Genomic DNA, 20,590 nt, shown 5'->3' on the forward strand with positions numbered 1-20,590 from the left:
ATCAGATCAACTATCATGGAAAACATCTGAGCTATATTAGGTTGTGGCACAGGCCTTCAAGGGAAGTGGTAGACGTCCTATTGTTTAAAGCTAGACTTCACAAAACTCTTGCAAAATCTACTATGTGAGAAGCAATCTTGCATTGGTAGGGTGATAAGAGACTCCCTGGTAATGCTTTGGTGCTAAGAGAAGAATCAAGGTCCAAGAGTCAGCTTTAACGCTGAACTTGAAAATAAGAAGATCTAGATTTGCCAAGATAAGCAACTCCGTAGCCCACCTCAATGCCACAACCCTCACACGGGCATGAATCACCATGCATCGATTAATGCAAGAGGCTTAATGCTGAATTTCTTATACAATACTCTGTGTTCCCTCATGCTGCCACAACACCTCAACCAGATTTGCAGCTATAACTAAATCATCTGATCACACCACTTCTGTGCTGTGCTTCTTTCATTACCACCTCATGTATCAAAATCACTGATTTTGTAGTTGTTAGCTTTACCTATGAAGCACTCCAAGGTCTTGGGGTACTTTACTTATTAGATCTCCTATCCACCATCATAGCGGTCATGCTAATGAGGCATGTGTTGCCACCTTATCTTTTTGAACCATGTCACAAAACTCAATTCTCCACTTGTGTGGGAGGAGCTAAAGTCCAAGTCCTGTGCTGCCCTGGCTGAATGATTTGTAATAATACATATAATGATACAGAGCCGAATACCACAGCAAAACACGCACTGACAATAATAAGTAACATGCATATAAGGGACACAGGATTATATATAGCACCTCTCATCTGATAATTCCACAATGCTTTACAACACTCATGTAATAAATCTCACATTTCCTGTGAGGTAAGTTGTTATTACAATACACCCATTTTAAAGATGGGGAAACTGAAGCAATGAGAAGTTAAGTGATTTGCTCACAGCTGAATGAGGAATAGTGGCTGAGACAGGAATAGATCCCAGGTCTGTGGGACGCAGGGATGACACAACAAAGCTCAGAACAAGCCCAGAATGAACAGGATATTCTGAGTAAATAGGTGCTAGCTGTCTGCAGTCAACAACCCAGCTAGATTGCATAAGGGTGGATAAGCGAACAGAGTGAAACAAGTACCACAGCGTTTCGTCTACTTAATGAGCCTATCCCCTATACCCTTGCCACATCTCATAGGGCCTCCAGTTTAATTTCCAGGTACTGCCACTCTCCTGAGGGGCTATAGACTAGGAACTATATGAAGTAGTGACCAAGTCCCAGCTCCACTTTCTTACACTGAGTAGTACCTTATCAGTAGAAATACTACTGACTGAGTGACACTCAACGTGAATCATTCTCAACCTTTCCAGACTACTGTACTCCTCTCAGGAATCTGATTTGTCTTGTGTACACTAAGTTTCACCTCACTTAAAATCTCAGGCTTTGGCTTCAGCCCCATGCAACGGGGCTCAGGCTTTGACTTTCTGCCCTGGGCCCCAGCGAGTCTAACATTGGACACAGCGACCCCATTAAAATAAACTCACCCACAGTTTGAGAACCACTGATAAAGTATATAGAGCAGTATAAACAAATCTGTATGAAATTTTAGTTTGTACTGACTTCGCTAGTGCTCTTTATGTGGTCTGTTGTATAACTAGACAAATATCTAAATGAGTTGATGTACCCCCTGGAAGACCTCTGTGTATCCCCAGGGGTACACATACCCCTGGTTGAGAACCACTGCTCAGCGTGAGGAAAGGCAGCAGAATCAAGATTAAATGCTTAAAGTAAGATGGATTCTCTTGGTTTCAATGTTGCTTATCAGTTAATTGTTATATAACCCCATCAGAGCTTACAGTACTTCGGTATATTTTGTAAACAAGAATGCAATGTATTAAATGCCTGGCTTACATCAGTTACACCAGTTTCAGCTTTATGATGTAGATTGGTTCTTTTGTGTTACATTTCTCTGCTTTTTAGTAAGTTTAATTATAAAAGAGGCAGAAGGGAAAATATCCCCCATGAATTGCCACAAAGGACCGAATGGTGATATTAGAGCAGGGATGCCCAAACTTTGTGACACTGAGGGCTACCTCAACAATGTCAGGAACTGAGGGCCACCCCTATTTTAAACATGAATGCATTTTTTAAATCGTTAGTAAGAATCCATGAGCTACAGCTTGGACACGCCTCCATCAGAGTACAGTGCATGCATAATAACAATGTGTTTTCATCCAAAGATAGCAAAGATGGCTAACTTTGCAACAATGGTTAACTGTTATTCTCATTTTACAGATGGGCAACCCAGTCACAGAGCAGTTAGGTGACTTGCCCCAGGTCACAAAGGAAACTGGGACTAGCACCTGTGTCTCCTGATTCATATTCCCACGCTTTAACCATTACAAGATTTTGTGGATTTTAAATCAATGCCAATCACAAGAACATAAAAACATAAGAACGGCCATACTGGGTCAGACCAAAGGTCCATCCAGCCCAGTATCCTGCCTACCGACAGTGGCCAATGCCAGGTGCCCCAGACTGTGCGTTGTGTGAAGAAGAAGTTCCTTTTATTTGTTTTAAACCTGCGCAGACTTCATCAGTTAAGACGGAGCCGATCACAACACGTCTTCCAATCTCCTCTCGCTCTGGCCATCCTTCGCCATTCTTGTCCATATCTCCTTGTTAGGAAATCATCCCACCTCTTTGGAGGCTGACCGCGTGGTCATTTCAGTTCTCGCCGATACCACTCAGATATAGCTGCAGTCCATCTGTTGTCACTGAGTTGGGCCACATGTCCCGCCCACCACATTTTGCTGAGCCGGCTTTCAACAACAACATCTCGCACTCCAGACTGCTGCCTAATTATTTCACTGGGGATGTGATCGCGGAGCGAAATGCCCAAAAATGTTCGTTCCATTGCCCTCTGTGTGACAGACAGTTGATGTTCTTCAGTCTTCATCAGCAACCATGTTTCGCTGCCATATAGCATCGCTGGAAGCACGATCGAGTTAAAAAGATTCGCACGAGTTGTTTTGCTGATCTTTCCTTGGAGGATGTCCCTGATGTCGTTGAATGCGCACCATCCAGCTTTTTTTCTGCGCAACAGTTCGCCTTTCTGATCGTGGCGCATGTTGACTTCCTGGCCCAAATAAACGTATTTGTCGACCTCTTGGATCTGCTCTCCTCCAAGAGTTATTTGGGTTCTTGGCAGAACATCCAATCTCATATATTTAGTTTTTGACTGGTTCATTTTTAATCCAACTTGACTACTTTTCGCGTTCAGTTCTTTAAGCATTCTCTCAAGCTGGACTGTATTTTCGGCTATCAGCACTATATCATCTGCGAACCTGAGATGGTTTAGCCGCTCGCTGTTGATATTAATCCCGCCTTTCAGGTCTGCTCGTCAAAAGGCCAATTCAAGACAGGCTGTGAATAATTTTGGTGAAACTGTATTTCCTTTTTTCATACCTTTCTCGATGGGGATTCGGAGGGGAGTATCGAACAGCAATATATCTGTGCTGCAGCCAGAATTCGCTTCCTTTCATAATGTGATATATTTTGCGTTGATGCCCTGTTCTGAAAGAGCTTCAAGAAAGGTGTTAGTCTCCACGCTATCAAACGCCTTCTCGTAGTCCACGAAGGCAATGCACAAAGGGAACTTGTATTCCCTTGAACGCTCTAGTAGTTGGTTTAGAGTGAAGATGTGGTCTATCGCGCTGTAATTTCTTCGAAAATCCGCCTGCTCTCTAGGTTGCTGTTCATTGTTTTAAACCTGCTGCCCATTAATTTCATTTGGTGGCACCTAGTTCTTATATTATGGGAACAAGTAAATAACTTTTCCTTATTCACTGTGTTCACACTCATGATTTTATATACCTCTATCATATCCCCCCTTAGTCTCCTCTTTTCCAAGCTGAAAAATCCTAGCCTCTTTAATCTCTCCTAATATGGGACCCATTCCAAACCCCTAATCATTTTAGTTGCCCTTTTCTGAACTTTTTCTAATGCCAGTATATCTTTTTTGAGATGAGGAGAACACATCTGTACGCAGTATTCAAGATGTGGGCGTACCATGGATCATTAGTCAAAGAGACAATAACAATTTATTCAGAGGCATTTAGGGTCTTCAGTGTAATTACAGATGATGGGAATTAAAAACAAATGAACAAAAACCCTGCTAACCCTTCAAACATTTTACAAACTGCAAGACAAATGGTTGCTTACATGAGGCATGTATACTTATGCTTGCAATCCTCAAAGGCTTAACCCAACTGACTCTTAAGGAACTGTGACAATCTATCGTATAACTCCTTCCTAGATTAAAGGTATCTTCTGTGCCATGCATGGGGACTATGAATTTGGTCCTGCTGTTATATACATGGGTGACTATTGCCCTGTCTCTTGACAAAAACTACCACAGTGCTTGCACCCAGGCACACATAGTAAGTAACTTTAGGAGATACAGTGTGGTTCCCATGGGTATACCTAAGAGAATCACTGTGCTCATGTCAGTGTTCCAGAAATGATCCTCCAAACAGTCTGCAGCCGTAGGAGCCATTTTTCCAATGAACTGTTTCAAATGGGTTAACTTTCCGCCTTCCCCTCCTCTCCTCCACAAACACCCCTGTGAAGTTTCATCCTTGATATGTAAAGATATCCCTGTTTTATTTGGGGATTTCTTAACTGGAGAGAGCCACATGAAGGTCTTCAAGCTGCGGGTTGAGATTAATAGTGTGTCATAATACATATGGCAAATGACAGTGCAAACCACAGAAAATAATAGAAAGGAGGGGACGATACATCCCCTGAGGCTGGGAAGTTATTGGATGTTTAGTTCTACGGAACAGATAGTTTGCAGGGAAAGCTATTCCTGGCTTCCTCTCTCTTACAAATCAATCAGTGGCCTACAATAGCTAGCAAATTTCAGTTTATAAATAAAGTTCAAAGGCCTCAGAGTCATTTTAAAATGGAGGCTTATGCCTTGAAAACAACTAATGGAGGAAGGTATCAAAAACTTTGAATTCCTTCCCAACCGGAGATCAATTTCACTATAAAAACATGATGCAGCTGTGAGCGTATAGTCACCAAACTCCTCACAGTATTTTATAATACTTTGCCATTCTATAGTGGCTTTTATTTGAAGGTCTCAAAGAGCTTTATGATGACTCTGCCAGGTGCAGAGAACACACAACCCAATGGGAGTTGAGAACACACAACACCTCCTAGGAGGCCCTTAACCCATTCAGGTTTAGGCTTAGACATGTTAAATAACACAGTAATATTTGTAGGGTTACCATATGTCCAGATTTTCCCGGACATGTCCGGCTTTTTGGTTCTCAAATCCCCGTCCGGGGGGAATTGCCAAAAAGCCGAACATGTCCGGGAAAATGCCGGCCTCCCTGCCCCAGTCCCCTGCTTACCTGAGCGGCTCCGGCAGGCTGCGAGCTGCAGGCGGATTCCACGCTGCAGCGGCGGCTGCTGCTGCTCCCCCCAGACACCTCAGCTCTGTGTAGCTGAAGAGCCGAGCTGCCTGAGCGCTACCGGCTTCACGGTTTGCCGGGCAGCCCCCAGACCTCCAGACCCTGCGCCTCCGGCCGGGCGCTTCCCCTCCTGGGCTCCGGCTGCACTGGGGAAGCGCCCGGCCGGGGACACAGCGGGTCTGGAGGTCTGGGGGCTGCCCGGCAAACCGTGAAGCCGGTAGCGCTCGGGCAGCTGTTTCGCGTGGCTGGGAGGGAGGAGGGGGAATGTGGGGCGCTCAGGGGAGAGGGCGGAGTTGGAGTAGGGACTTTGGGGAAGGGGCAGAGTTGGGGCGGGGCCGGGCGCGGGGAAGGGGCGGGGCCAGGGCCCCGTGGAGTGTCCTCTTCTTTAAAACCTTAAATATAGTAACCCTAATATTTGGTACTTGTATAGGTGCCTTCCATCCAAGAATCTGGAAACATTTACAAAAACAATAATTTACCCTCTTAAGGGCCCTGTGATTGGGAGTAAAGAGACATGGAGTCTGATTCACCTCTCATTCTGACCAATGTAAACCAGAGGGCGCTTCAATGATGTTAACTGAGTTATACTGCTGTAAAAGGAGTGTGAGAAGAGAATCAAGTCCATGGATTATGTTCCCAGTCCTGCAACTGACTTGCCGTGTTCTCATGGTACAGATGAAGAAACTGAGGTACAGATTGTTTAAGGGAAGTGACTTGCCCAAGGTCAGACAGGAAGTCTTGTGGCACAGCCAGATATGGATCTCAGATGACTTGTGATGCCCAGGGCTCTGCTCCAACCACTAGAGAACACTGCCTTCTCTTTACTGCCCTTCTGCAGCTGTTCAGAGAAGGACCTTCCAGTGAGATCTATTCTACTCTGAGCCGTGTTTCGTGTTAGTCGGGCATTTCCCAGCAATCTCTTTCTACGAGCATGACCTGATGTAGGTCAAAACACTGGTGATCCTGTGGTGACTAAGTAACAAATGGGCAATACATTAATATTTCATTTTCTTTAATACCGTAGCGATTAATTCCGTCTTTGGAGTGAGATGTTATTGAGCATTTAATTGTTACATGTTCAAAGAAATGAAGCAGTTTTTGAATATAGACAAACATCAAAGCCAAAACACGGCTATTTTTGTTTGTGCTCTGATATTTTAAGCCATCAAATAGGGGTTGTTTTTTTTCCCATTTTGTAAACAAAAATTTTTCTTCTGAGATGAGACCCTACACAGCTTGTCAAGTTTCAGCCCACAATTAATTTTTACTGCAGATATAAACCTGTGAAAGCAGAGATTTTTAATGAAAATGCTGACATAACTTTAACTATACCAATGCTGCTGTAATGCTCAGGTTACTAGGAATATTTCTGCTGCCAATTCAGTTTAACAAATCTGAATGCATATAATTTGTTCCAGTTGTGTTTCCTCTGAGTGGGACTCGGTCATGTACACATTTCAATCTGGCTTGTGTTAAAACAAGAAAAACAACCCCACTCCTCTGTAAATTTACTTACACAGAGATATGGTTTTATCACAGCTACAGTGCTACAAATCTGCTTTAACTGTTTCAGTGTGTTTCTTTACTAGTCTGGATAGATCTCATTTTACCGCTCCCCTACATTGAATGTGACAGTCATAACTTTGTTCTTATTCTATTAGTGATGTTTAGTATCAGCAGGGAAACAACCTTCCGTTCATTCAGCATTCAGGTTGTTCACTCTGGACCAAACCCTCCTTTTGTTGATGACACGTTGACTTCAATGGGGTCAGGATTGGACCCTCGCTACAATAGGGGCCTGATCCAAAGCCTCATGAAGTCAACCAAAAGCCTTCCACTGACTTCAGTGAGATTTGGATCAGGCCCTAGAGCATATGACTTGAGTGTGTTGCCTCTTATTTTTGGCTCATACTTAAGCCAAACAACTGCCAGTTTTAAACAAGTCACCTCATTATACAAACCTAACACACAGGACAACCTTAAGCAAAAGCAAGGCAAACGGCCACTTAGGGCTTCATGTCCTATAAAAGCTCTGCAAGTCACAAGCTAGCCTTGTCCTAATCATTCTCCATTGGTAGCAGGCGTGGAATGGGAGGAAAAACTCAACAGGACAGGCTCTATCCCCTTCTCCCCCTTTGGTAGGGGGACTGGAGAAGGAAAGAACTCATGATCTGATCCTCCCCATTCCTGGCAGTTTACGGCCCTTCTCTTGATTGAAGGAAGAATGGTCTTATGGTAAAGACAAATGGTGGGAATCAAGAGGCTTTGCTTCTCTGCAACTCGTTTACTGTGCAACTTTTAGCAGATCACTTAGGCCCAACATTTTCAGATGTGTCTACCAATCTGGGGTGCCTTCAGTGAAGTAACTGAGCAATGGAGATGTTCAGTAACTCTAGTAATCGAGCCCAAAGTGCCTCAGGTTAGATATCCAACAGCGCGAGTGCTCAAAATTAGTGTCTATAGTTAGTCAAAATATTTTGAATGGGATGGGGCAAAAACCCTCTTTTTTTCTACATCAACTTTTTGTGGCAAAAATAATTTTTTGAAAATGTTCACTAATTTTTTTATCTATCTTATTTAAAATGTTTATTGAAATTTTCAAAAAAGTTGCATTTAAATTTTGAAATAAAATGTTTGGGAACAAAACCTATCATGTGACTAAGCTGACCAAAAGTAATTATTAAAATATATTTCTTATTTCAAAAATGGAAAATGATAAATTAAAAAATGAGAGAAAACGTATTTTTCACAATAAATAAAAATTAAAACAGTAAAGAAAATTATTCAAACATTTTTGTAGTTTTTTTTTTTTACCAGCTCTCTTCATGATGCTTTAAAAAAGTGCTGGCTTCCTGTTCCTCACTTTCCCATCTTATAAGATCATGAATCATGTCTACTTCACAGAGATGCTGGGAGATTAATTTAAATATATATTTCTAAAGGGCACTGAGATCCTTTGATGTAAGCTGCTATATAGTATTCATTTTATTTTGAATACATGTAATGCAGTGGGAAACACTGGAATACCAGGACATACTGCCTGTGCACTCACTATGAGGACAGACAGGGCCGGCTCTAGGTTTTTTGCCACCCCAAGCAAATTTGGCCGCCCCCCCCCTTTTTTTGGGCTTTTACACGTTTGCACTTTGCAATGGTTTTTTTTGTTTTGTTTTCTTTTTGACTGTTTAAAATTTTTAAAAAATTAAAACAGAGAATTTGTAGTTAGTGAACTAAAACAATTTCCTACTAGTGTACTCATTCACTCACTGGGCCGACCATGGAGTGAGCTGGGCTGTGTCTGCCTGGGCAGAGCTAGGGCTGCGCCTGTGCCGGAGGCCTTGGCATAGGCAGGACGTCAGCGCCAACCCCAGGGCTCATGTGGTCTGTGCGGGTCGGACCAAGTCACGCTGCTGGCGGGCTACCCAGACTGGCTGTCACTGCCGAGTAGCCAGAGGGGCCTGGAGTTGCGTGGGAGACACCGAACAGCTCAGCCTCCTGTCTCTCCTTCCCCGCGAGCACACCCGGGGGCTTGGTGCTGCCCTCCAGAGCTGGGCGTCGCAGCCCCGTGCCGGCAGGAGCAAGCAGCAGGCATTGGGGGCCTGGGGGAGGGGGCTGCCTGGTCTCTCCAGCCAGGGCACAATCACCTCCACTCCCCTGGCGCCAATCCCAGTCTGAAATGGCTGTTGCAGCCCTGCCCACGGTCCCATGTCTTGCTATGCAGCGCGGGGAGGGGAGGAGGCTCTGAGAGCAGGGCTGCGGCCTGGCTCCCACACTGGCCTAGGGCCCCCGCGGCTGGAGGAGCAGTGGACCCGGGGAGCCTGGCTTGGGGCAGCCTCAGCAACACCCCAGAGTCCCGGGCAGTCACCCTGCGGCATGGCCAGGGACAGAGCCAGCCAGGCGGGGGGCACCGCCTGTAACTCTCACGCGGAGCGAGCTGGGGTGGCTGCGGGGTTCGGCTGCCGGGGTCCAGGGCAGAGTAGCTGGCGATCGCAGGGCAGCGTGTCTGGGCCTCCCGCTCCCCGGGACCCCTGCGAGCCGGCCACGGGCTCGGCCTGAGCAGCGGCACGAGTTCGGCTCAGCCTGGGCTGCCGCTCCCCTCCTCTCCCCTCCCTGGGCAGAAGGCGGCGCAGGGGGGACGAGGAGGAGGAGGCGGAGGCAGGGACAAGCCGAGGAGGAGGCTGCAGCCGGCGCTGGAGGAGCGGCCTGCCCGGGCGCCATGTTCCGCCGCCACCCCCTGCGCTCCGTGACCGGGGCAGGGCCGTGCTACCGGCTCCTGCCTGAGGGGGGCTGGCCGCTGCCCGTGGGAGAGCGGCAGGGACACACTCCCCACTGAGCTGGCTCCCCCTGCCCCGCCGCACAGCCCCGTCGGCACCCGGTCAGAGAACAACAGGGCTGTCAGGATCCAGCCCAGGACACTGCCTCAGGTCGGAGCTGGGGCCCAGCATTATGCCGCCCCTGGTAATTTGCCGCCCCAAGCACCTGCTTGCTTTGCTGGTGCCTAGAGCCGCCCCTGAGGACAGAGAATGGACTCTACATTAGTAGGTCTTTTTTGGGAGGGGAAATCTAGTTTTTACATGAAAGAAGATTTAATATAATGTGGATTTATTATTAATAATTAGATTGCAAAATATAAATTACTATTTACATTATCAAAGTCCTCAAAAGTTCTCTCATTCTCATTCAAATCCCTCAACATTCACTACTTCTGAGAGTCTCGCAAAGTACAATTATTTTTTAAATCCTTTAATTATTCCTTTATTTTGGGTTCCCCACTGAATGTTGTTTTCTTTGCGACTATCTTTTAAACCATGATTCTGTGAACACTTAAGCACATGGTTAAAAAGATGGGTGTTTGACTTCAATGGAACATGCTTAAATTTAAGCTCACGTCTCTATCTGCAAATTAAGAGACACAAGACCTGATTCAAAACAGACTGAAGTCAATAGGAGTCTTTCAGTTATCTTCAGTAGGCTTTGGATCAGGTGCTGTGAGGCAGGGACTGTCTGTATATTTGTCATTAGCACAGCACCAAACACACTGATGAATCTAAACATATAATGAAAAATAATGATCATAATCACAGATGCATCTGAAGCTGTGATCTCCTTGGAGCAGAGAATCTGTTGTATTTCTGTTTGGAAAGTGTCTTACACATCTTGGGTGCTAAAAGAAACAAATAATAAATAAATAATATAATAATGATAATAAAAGACTTTTCTGTCTTTAACTAATATGATCCTCAGGAAGAGTTCCTCAGCTGGCATAAATTGGCTTCACTGACTTCAATAAAGCTACACCACTTTGCACCAGCGGAGGATCCGAGAAGCCATGAGTGAGGTTGAAATTAATTACCCCTTTAGCTTGCAGGTGTGAGGGACTTGGCTGGCTGGCTGTAGCAGGGGCTAAGGAAATATGTTTGAGGGAGCAGGCGAGAGGGACTGGGGAGGTAAATTAGAGATGGAAACAAGTTTTCTGATCTTTAGCACCTCAGTGATAAACACTGCAGATAAATACACTCTATGGCCTTGTCTACACTGGCAAGTTTCTGTGCAGTAAAGCAGCTTTGAGCAGTGTAACTCCCGCGGTGTACACACTGCCAAGCCACTTAGTGCGCAGAAACTGTGCAGTTGCAGCGCTGTAAAAAAACCACCCTGATGAGAGGTGTACAGCTTTCTGCGCCAGGGCTACAGCGCCACAGTGCCCGTGTAGACACCCTGGTCGATTACAGTGCTGTGATTGGCCTTCAGGAGGTGTCCCACAATGCCTGTTCTCGCCTCTCTGGTTATCGGTTTGAACTCTACTGCCCTGCCCTCAGGTGACCAACCGTGAGCCCCACCCCTCAAATTCCTTTGGAATTTTCAAAGTCCCCTTCCTGTTTGCTCAGTGATGCGGGTAGTGGTCTCAGTGCATCTTTCCAGGTGGCCCTGCCTGCTCCACGCATCAGGCAATCCCCAGCTGCTGGACCTCATCAGCATTTGGGGTGAGGAGGCTGTCCAGTCCCAGCTGCGTTTCAGCCGTAGAAATTATGATACCTACGGACAGATTTAACGATGCATGACAGAAAGGGGCCATGACCGGGACACACTGCAATGCAGGGTCAAAGTGAAGGAGCTCCGGAACGCCTACCACAAGGCGCAGGAGGCAAACCGCCGCTCCGGTGTTGCACCCACAAGCTGCCAGTTCTACGAAGAGCTGGACATGATACTCGGTGGCAACCCCACCTCCATTGCGAAGGCCATTGTGGATACTTCGGTGGCTCACGTGCCAGTCGAGAGTGGACCAAGCCAGGAGAAGGAGATCTTGGACGAGGAGGAGGATGGGGACCCACAGGCAGAGGATGACTCAGAGGCCAGAGATGCATGCAGCCAGGAGCTCTTCTCTACCCCGGAGGAGGCTACCCAGTCACAGCTGTCAGAGCTTGGCAAAGCACGAACAGGAGAGGAGGCCCCTGGTAAGTGGCTTTGATTTTGGGAATCGCTGAAGCGAGTTGTTGGAGGCAGGAGGGTTACAGAAAGCAGGCTTGTGTCTATATGATGCGCGTACCACCACATGCCTAGTCTGAACGGCGGAACAGGGTGACTTTCTGCGCGATGTCATGATGCATTGTGCGGCCGAAAACCAAGAATTGAAGGAGTGGCGGGACAGCGAGAAGAGGGACCGAAAGGAGAATGCTGCGCACCAGAATGAAGCCACAGAGCGGCTCTTAAACATTATGGAGTGCCAAGTGGACACGCTCCAGGCAATACTAGCACTGCAAACTGAGCAGCTCCGTGCCCGCCCTCCCCTGCAGCCGCCGTCGCAAAACTCTTTCCCATGTGCCCCCCAGACACCGCCAACACACACTTATCAACCTCCTGGCTCTAGTCTGTACCCGCTGCATTCCACTACTACCCCATCACAGTCCAGCACTGCGGACTCTCAAGTACCCACTGCACTCAACACCCGTCCCTCTGCAGCTTAGCCCTGCTGAAATACAGTACCTGCTCCATTGTACTCTAGAGGACAAGGTTGCATATGATACCTGGCCATAGACAAATCTTTAACCGTCCTGGGACCCCACCTCCTACTGGGACCCTCTCTTCCCTCATCCTCCACAGTGCTGATGTGTTTTTTTGTTTGCCTCTCTCCTCCAGTTGTTGTTTTTTAATAAAAGGATTGTTTTGGTTTGAAAGCAATCTTTATTCCATTAACTGAAAGCAAACTGAGCCCTGCGAAGCAACAGGCAATTTTCTTAAACCTTCACAGTGCATCATCTATACCAATCACAGTCATCTCCTAGCATTACAAGCACTGCACTCCCGAGCATAGCAACAAATATTAGTGGAATTCAGCTTCAAATTTCTGCCTCAAGGCATCCCTGATCCTTATGGCCCCACGCTGTGCCCCTCTAATAGCCCTGGTCTCTGGCTGTTCAAATTCAGCCTCCAGACGCTGAGCCTCAGCGATCCACCCCTGAGTGAAGCTTTCACCCTTCCCTTCACAAATATTATGGAGCGTACAGCACGCAGCTATAAGCATAGGAATATTGTCATTGGCCAGGTCCAGCCTCCCATATAGGCAGCACCAACGGGCCTTTAAACGGCCAAAAGCACACTCAACAGTCATTCTGCACTTGCTCAGCCTGTTGTTGAACCATTCCTTGCTGCTGTCAAGTTGCCCCGTGTATGGCTTCATAAGCCATGGCATTAAGGGGTAGGCGGGATCTCACAGGATCACAATGGGCATTTTGACTTCCCCTACGGTGATCTTCTGGTCCGGGAAGAAAGTCTCTGCCTGCAGCTTCTTGAACAGGCCAGTGTTCCGAAAGATGCGTGCGTCATGCAACTTTCAGGACCAGCCTTTGTTAATGTCCGTGAAACGCCCACGGTGATCCACAAGCATCTGGAGAACCATAGAGAAATACCCCTTCCGATTAATGTACTCGGTGGCTAGGTGGTCTGGTGCCAGAATTGGAATATGCGTGCCATCTATCGCCCCTCCGCAGTTAGGGAAGCCCATTTGTTCAAAGCCATCCACATTGTCACTCACATTGCCCAGAGTCAAGGTCTTTCAGAGCAGGATACGATTAATGGCCCAGCACACTTCCATCAACACGCGTTCAACAGTCAACTTTCCAACTCCGAACTGGTTAGCAACTGATCGGTAGCAGTCTGGAGTAGCCAGCTGCCACAGTGCAATCGCCACACGCTTCTCCAGCGACAGGGCAGCTCTCATTCTTGTGTCTTTGTGCCGCAGGGCTGGGGCGAGCTCATCACACAGTCCCATGAATGTGGCTTTCCTCATCCGAAAGTTCTGGAGCCACTGCTCATCATCCCAAATGTGCATGACGATATGACTCCACCACTCAATCCTTGTTTCCCAAGCCCAAAAGCGGCGTTCCACTGTGGTCAGCACTTCCGTTAATGCCACAAGCAATCTTGTGTTGTAGCTACTGAGAGTGGCGAGATCAATGTTGAACTCCTCTTGCCTTTGTAGTTTAAGGAATAACTCCACTGCCACTTGTGACATGTTAGTGAGAGCAAGCAGCATATTGGTCAACAGTGCGGGATCCATTCCTGCAGACCCAAGAGGCAGGGCGCGCAGTACACAAACCTTTGAAAGATGGCGCCAAATGTGGACGGAAGTGCAGGGATTGCTGGGATGCGAAGCAATCCATCACGGGGCATTGGAACAGGAACCAGGATGCCCCACACCCCCCTCCGCCTTCCCACAACTCTTAGCGGCAGAAGAGGAAGAGCTGGTCTGTGGGATAGCTGCTCAGAGTGCACCGCTCTGAATACCGCTGCAACTGCCGCAAGTGTGAACACGCTATTGCGCAGGCAGCTGACAGTGTGAACACACAACAGCGGTGTCCCTTCAGCGCTCTCTGAGCGGCGCTGTAACTCTGCCAGTGTAGACATACCCGAAGGCTTACACTGAGTGAACTCTTCACACTGCACTTTGGCCCAGAAAAGGCAAGTGGCTCGGAGGGACGGGAAAACAAAGCTTTGTGGCTGCATGTGAAGCCACTCCGGTCTCTATTCCCGCAGTTCAAAGTGATCAAAGGGTAGGCTTTAGGCAAGTGTTATCGCTGTAAAGTGACCCAGCACCTAGCTTAGACCGAAGAATCGGAAAGGGGGAGCAAATTAATCTTAAGTAAAACTGGGGGACCTACAGGAACTGAGACAGCTGGTGAGGGGAAGAGCATCGGTTTTCTTGTAACTGTCTAAAGAGAAAAAAACATTTTTGCCATTGATTTGAAGGAGAGGCGGCTTGTAGGGCCTGATCCAAATCCCATGAAATCAATGGAAAGAGTCCCATTGATTTCAATTGGAGCTGCCCCAGTCCCTCAGTCTCTGACCCTAAAAGACTAACACATGTACTTAACGTTATGTTGTGAACAGTCTCGTTGACTTCAATGATTGCAAAATCTTGCTGAGGGAGGGACTGTGTTGTCTATGCTTTGCACAGCACTGAATGCAGTGTTGGCATTAAAGGTATAATAACATTGTGCCAGAGTGAATCCTACCCTTAGCTTTTCTAGGACTTTTCTATGACTCTTCTACATTCACCTTGGGTGACATAGGCAGATGGTGTGATGTCGCTATTTGTGAAGTAATGTCCTCACTGACAGCAAATGAAACAAGACTGGTGCAAAGGAGTGGGCAGTAAGGACAAGCAGCATTGCAAACAGTGATGTACTTATAGTCAGGAAGCATTCAAAAAGACATTTGGGTCTAAATTTTCAAAACTGGCCTGGAAGGCCCTGATCCTGTAAATTATTCCAACAGATGGACTTCTGAGCCTGCACAGCACCCCAGTGACTTCATGGGGGGCTCTCTACAGGCACACAGACCCATGCGGGCTACCTTTCAGGATCGGGGCCTAATTCTGGATAACCATCTTTAGACCCCTGCTATTCTCATTGACTTCCACTGGAGTTATACGTGCTCTGTCCCATGATCCCTAAAGCTTAGCACCCAGACAGTGAGAGGCTCAAAATCAGAGGTGACTTTAAAAAATGTGGACCCCCATCTTAGTTCCTGAACAGATGTGGCAGGTTATGCAGATGTTTTTTCTCTTGTATCCTCATCTGTCCTTCCTATCTGCCTAGGTGGCTTTATATAACTCATAAAAACAAAAAACCTAAAGATATCTAAAGATGTCCAGTGGTTAGGGAGTTGGAAGACCCAGGTTTAATTCCCTGCTCTGCAACAGGCTTCCTGTGTAACCTTGGGCAAGTCACTTGGATCCAGATTTTTAAAGCTATTTAGATGTTGCTGCACTTAGCATTGTAATGCCTAACTGATTTAGGAGCCTAGATCTCATGAGATAAAGGATCCTAAATCAGTTAGGTGTTGCAATGCTGAGCACAGCAAACCCTAAACAATGTTAAAAATGTGGGCCTTAGTTTCTCTGTACCTCAGTTCCCCATTATCTGTAAAGTGGGGATAACGGCATTTCCCCACCTCACAGTGGTGTTGTGAAGATAAACAGAATAAAGATTACAAGGGCCTCAGATACTATAGTTATGTGGGCCATAAAAGTACCACAGATAGATAGATTTCTGACTATGGTATCTCATAATGTTCCTCTTTGCTTGTTAGGCAGCATGTCAGTGTAGTTGATTTTTCTTAGATTGTCATAAAGGTATTTGAGATACTTAAAGGGGCCTGATTTTCAGGAAGTGCTGATCACCCAACACTATCCAAAAATCAGGACCTTCTATGGTCTCTCAAGTTGGGCACCCAAAAATTGAGGCACCCAAAATCACCAGTCACTTTCGAAAATATGGCTCAAAAGATTATAGGAATCTGGGAGTTCACATGAATAAGAAGCAAAGTGAAAAGTGATTTTGATTTTGAAAATTCCTTCTGTTATTAGATTTTTATTAATAACAGAGATATGGGGTTACGCTTTGATTTTAATTAGAAAAGATGGGTTTGCAATATATGGAGCACAAAAATAAAATGTTGAAGAAAGAAAATCTGTGGGTCTTTACCTACTACTTTAGTTCTTTAATATTAATTTAAAATTTTAGTTGAACATTTTCCCCCAAAATACTACTCCATTAGTACCTTTTTCGATGGAGTGAAATGCAGATAAAGAATAGTCTAATGTATCTTCAAAAATATCTTTTGTTCCATGTGCATTATATTTGCAATTTACATGGGGATTTGGAACAGCAGCTCCATGGGAGTTACTTACTTTGGATGGACTCCTCTAAAGCTGAGTTTACACAGCTGTGGAAAGAAAACCTAGCAGGGATCAATTAAAAAGTGCAACACAAATCCTTAGGCAGGCATTCCCAGGCAGTCCTGCTGTTGAGACAGCCACCATACACAGAGAATGAGTGCTCTAACTGTATTAAACTTAGTCCTAACCAAAATAAGCTTTTACTAATTTTCCCCATTTAGGGGACATAAAGAGCTGCCTTTGTCATTTAAAGTCTACGCTGACTAAGCCTCATAGAAACAGAACTTTAAGGAACCAAGGCAATTAAATCCATTTAGAGGTCAGAAGAGCCTTAGCATTTTAGACATGATGGACTTGTATGGTCTGTGCTTCTCATTCAGGTGAACTCCCAGATTATGGGCTGATAGGATGCATAATAAGTCAATGAGGCTTTCAAAGGTCACCTTTGTTTTTTGCTGATAGCAGAGTGATGGTGACATCGTAGCAGGTCACAAATGTGCTGGATTTACCTGCACCTCTCATTACTGAACAACTCGAGTCACCAAGCAAATGAGACCCCAGACACACTGTCTCTGTGTGGGACATATTTATTACCAACCTGCAGAATTTTTACACACAAAGAAGGCCCTGGGGAATGTAAAGCCTCGTCAAACTGATGCAAGGAGAGGAGGAGTATAAATAAGCAGACAGCTGAAGAGCCTAAAGTCTCACTAACTAACAGCACATCAATAATACAATAATGTCATCCACTCACTGTAGACTCTGAACAATGCTTTTTCTGTTGTTCAGTTAATTAGTAAAAGAAGAGATTAAGGGGTTTTAATCGCTCTCTCTCTCTACCTGGAGAGGGTGTCGAGACAGATAGATGGACAGATAGATAGACTATGATCATATAAGAATTACTGAGGATGTTAGTTTGGGCAGCTTTTGTCTCCAACCACCATTCACTGTGTTACTGTGAACATTAAAGGGTCATCCACACCAGTGCAAACTTGACTATACTAGTGACTGAAGGGAGGTAGGAGGATATGAATTTTAAGCAGTTTCCTGAATGAATGCAACACTGTATTTTCCCACTGTTCTCCTTATGATGACAATTCACGGAAGATAACCTTCTCCACTGAAAAGCCCTAAAGGAAAGTTAGTTTTTACCATAGCAAATGCAAGAAAGAGAAGAAAGAGGAAGCTGAGGAGGGAAGGAATTAAATCAATGTCAAACTTTTCCCTTTCCTTTGAAATAACACTATATTAGGAAACCTTCTTAAAAGCTCAACTGAAATGGGGCTAAGTTGTTACCAGATGCTGTAAACCTCTCTCACTTTTTTTTTTTTTGGTAGATGTCTGTGAATGGCTTCACCCCCATAAATCAAACCTTCCTGCAATTATCACTCTGACTGGATAGCAGTGGGCTGACTTGCCATTGTTGTTTCCCGGCTGGTATCTGCACTACATCAGGTTGCACTGTCCTTGATAAATTTAACATTGCTTTATCAATGAGCTTTGTCTCCCTTTTTACAAGTCATTGTCTTTAGGATGCGAAGTTGTAAAGCAAATCATTTTATTTCCTTTGCATTCCTTTACATCCTTATCCTTTTAGTGGGATCCCTTTCCTGGGTGGCTCCCACTGAGATAAGTGGGAGTTGGAAGCATTCAGTACCTAGTGGGATAGGGTCCTGTTGCTGCTTTTGTATGTTGCCCTTAGGAAATTTATCAAGGCTACGTGCAGAAATTTGGATCCATAACATATTTCTGGCCTGTGCGTGTGAAGGTAACGTGCTCATGTCACTTGTCACAACTCATATTTGGGTTAAAACATGCAGGCTGAGGCTTTAGACGTTAGTTTTTACATCTGTACTCTCATAATGCAGCCACTGAGACTGTCTCGCATCTGTACCAATCTGAGAGTGGCAGGCCCAGCGAAACCATAAAAGCAGACCCAGTGAAAAGTTTCTCATCGACTTGGAAGTCCTTCAGGACACAATCCCCTGGCCTGTTTACAATTCAATCAAAGTAAACATTTCATAAAGCCCGAATTGCATCTGATCTCCGAACTGGTCATCTGAAAGGAAACGTTCCTGACATCCACGCACAGAACTTACACATAAAGTTTTACAGACTGCCTGACACGCTGTCCCGCAGCGAAAACACTAACGGGAAGTTGTGTGACATTTCAGCAGGGCTGCCTCAACCACAGTTAGCATTTCAGAGCTGGGCTCAGGTGCTGTCTCAAGTTAGGTGATTTGTTCTAACCAGCACAGCAATGCTTCGTTCAGCAGAGATACCAGGACACAATCCACAGGAAACACAAGGAGTTTAAAACAACACACATAGTGGCTGTAAAACTGAAGCAGAAAGTCATCAAACACATGGTGAATTACTATTCAAAGTCCAGGCGACAAACCAAACCTGCATCCTACAGGCCCACACACAACTTGTAAGACAAGCAAGCAGTAAAGTAGGTAGAGAGAATAACTCACCATTGGCAGGTACACAGAGGTTTCCAGAGCCACTTTTAACTAAGAATGAATTAGGGACAAACTCTTCCTCAGAGTCAGAGTCCTGGGTTGGCTGGGCCACACCATTGCCTAGCAACCTTCTCTGGCTCTCATTGGCCGCAGGGGTAGGGGGAGGGGAAGGGGACTGCTCAATAGGGGTTGATGAAGCAGATGAACAATGCAAAGGAGGACCTGTGAACCACAAACACAAACACAGACAGAAAAATAAAAATTTATAAGGCACACAAGGAAAATCAACAGAAAACATGCACAGTGGGGGTGGGGGGGGGCTTTCAAAAACAGGACATACTGCACATATTTATTAACATATCTGTATCAATATGCACGGTGTGTGAAGTTACACACTGCATATGCATGTCTCTATATTTATGTATATATATATATATATATATATAGACACATATACATACACTTAAATATGAATATGTTGTACAGTGTGCTTCTTACAAATCCTGTAATTTCCAATCTAATGTAGAACGAATGTCTCGAATGAAATGTACACTATCAAATTTATCACTAGATATGCTTTTGTGATTTCTTAACAATCATTCAGAACCGTTCTTGGTTTGGATGTAATCATTCCTCTGTACTGTTTATAACCCAAAGCGCCCTTACTCACATGAGTAAAGGGGGGCAGGACAGACTCAAACGCTGCAGTGATGTGCTAGTGCATGTCAGCACGCCAATGAAACTGACTAGCAACAGGCTAGAATACAAGTAAATCCAGACAGTATAATTTCATGAAGTCAAGAGAGAGGCAGTATAATAAGTAGTATCTATATTGGGCCACTCCTGACTCAGGAAAAGCTCCTATTGATCTCAAAAGAAGTTAGATTGGGCCCAAAGTGAGTATTTAGGCCCCAATTCTGCAAACACACTGCAAAGAGTTTGCAGGATCTGCATCTTAATACTTAACGATAGCAAAAATATTTCAAGCAGATTTTCAAACAAAACTATCAAATCAAAAATCCCAAGTGACTAAAAGAAAGTCTGTTATATTTATTCAAGCCTGATGTCTGAATATGTGCAGTACATCACTAAAAACAGAGGGAATATAAACACAAACATATAATAAGTTAAAATACAGGACAATGCATTTAACACTGATTTTTTTCCTTGAAACACATCCTATGAAAGTAATAATGATAAATCTGTCACACTTTCCAAATACTGAAAAATCATCAGGAGAAATCCATGAAAATTACTCAGTGCTGAAAAATCAGCATGAAAACTCAGCCAAACTTTCTAAAAAAAAAGTTTTTTAAAAGCTTTACTTGACCATAACAAAAATACATGCCACATCATGGTTGCACAGTATTTCTTATTAAACATAATGTTGTTTGCAGTGTTGCTGTAGCTGTGTTGGTACTAGGATATTAGAGAGACAAGGTGGGTGAGGTAATATCTTTTACTGGACCAACTTCTGTTGGTGAAAG

General features: G+C 45.1%; 1 protein-coding gene across 2 annotated transcripts in view; it reads right to left on the minus strand.

The window, feature by feature from the left end:
* The window catches only part of TENM4 (teneurin transmembrane protein 4), a 419,617-nt gene that overhangs the window by 301,306 nt on the left and 97,721 nt on the right, over positions 1-20,590 (minus strand). Inside the window, exon 3 of one of the 2 annotated variants that reach the window (XM_029911562.1) lies at positions 19,116-19,325. The exons of the other annotated variant lie outside the window; for it this stretch is intronic. Within the exon in view, the coding sequence (XP_029767422.1) occupies positions 19,116-19,325 (210 nt within the window). The remainder of the gene's footprint in view (positions 1-19,115; positions 19,326-20,590) is intronic. 2 annotated transcript variants of the gene reach the window in all.

Source organism: Terrapene carolina, unplaced genomic scaffold, assembly GCF_002925995.2.
Source record: "Terrapene carolina triunguis isolate 2854851 unplaced genomic scaffold, T_m_triunguis-2.0 Scaffold97, whole genome shotgun sequence".
NCBI classification, from domain to species: Eukaryota; Metazoa; Chordata; order Testudines; family Emydidae; genus Terrapene; species Terrapene triunguis.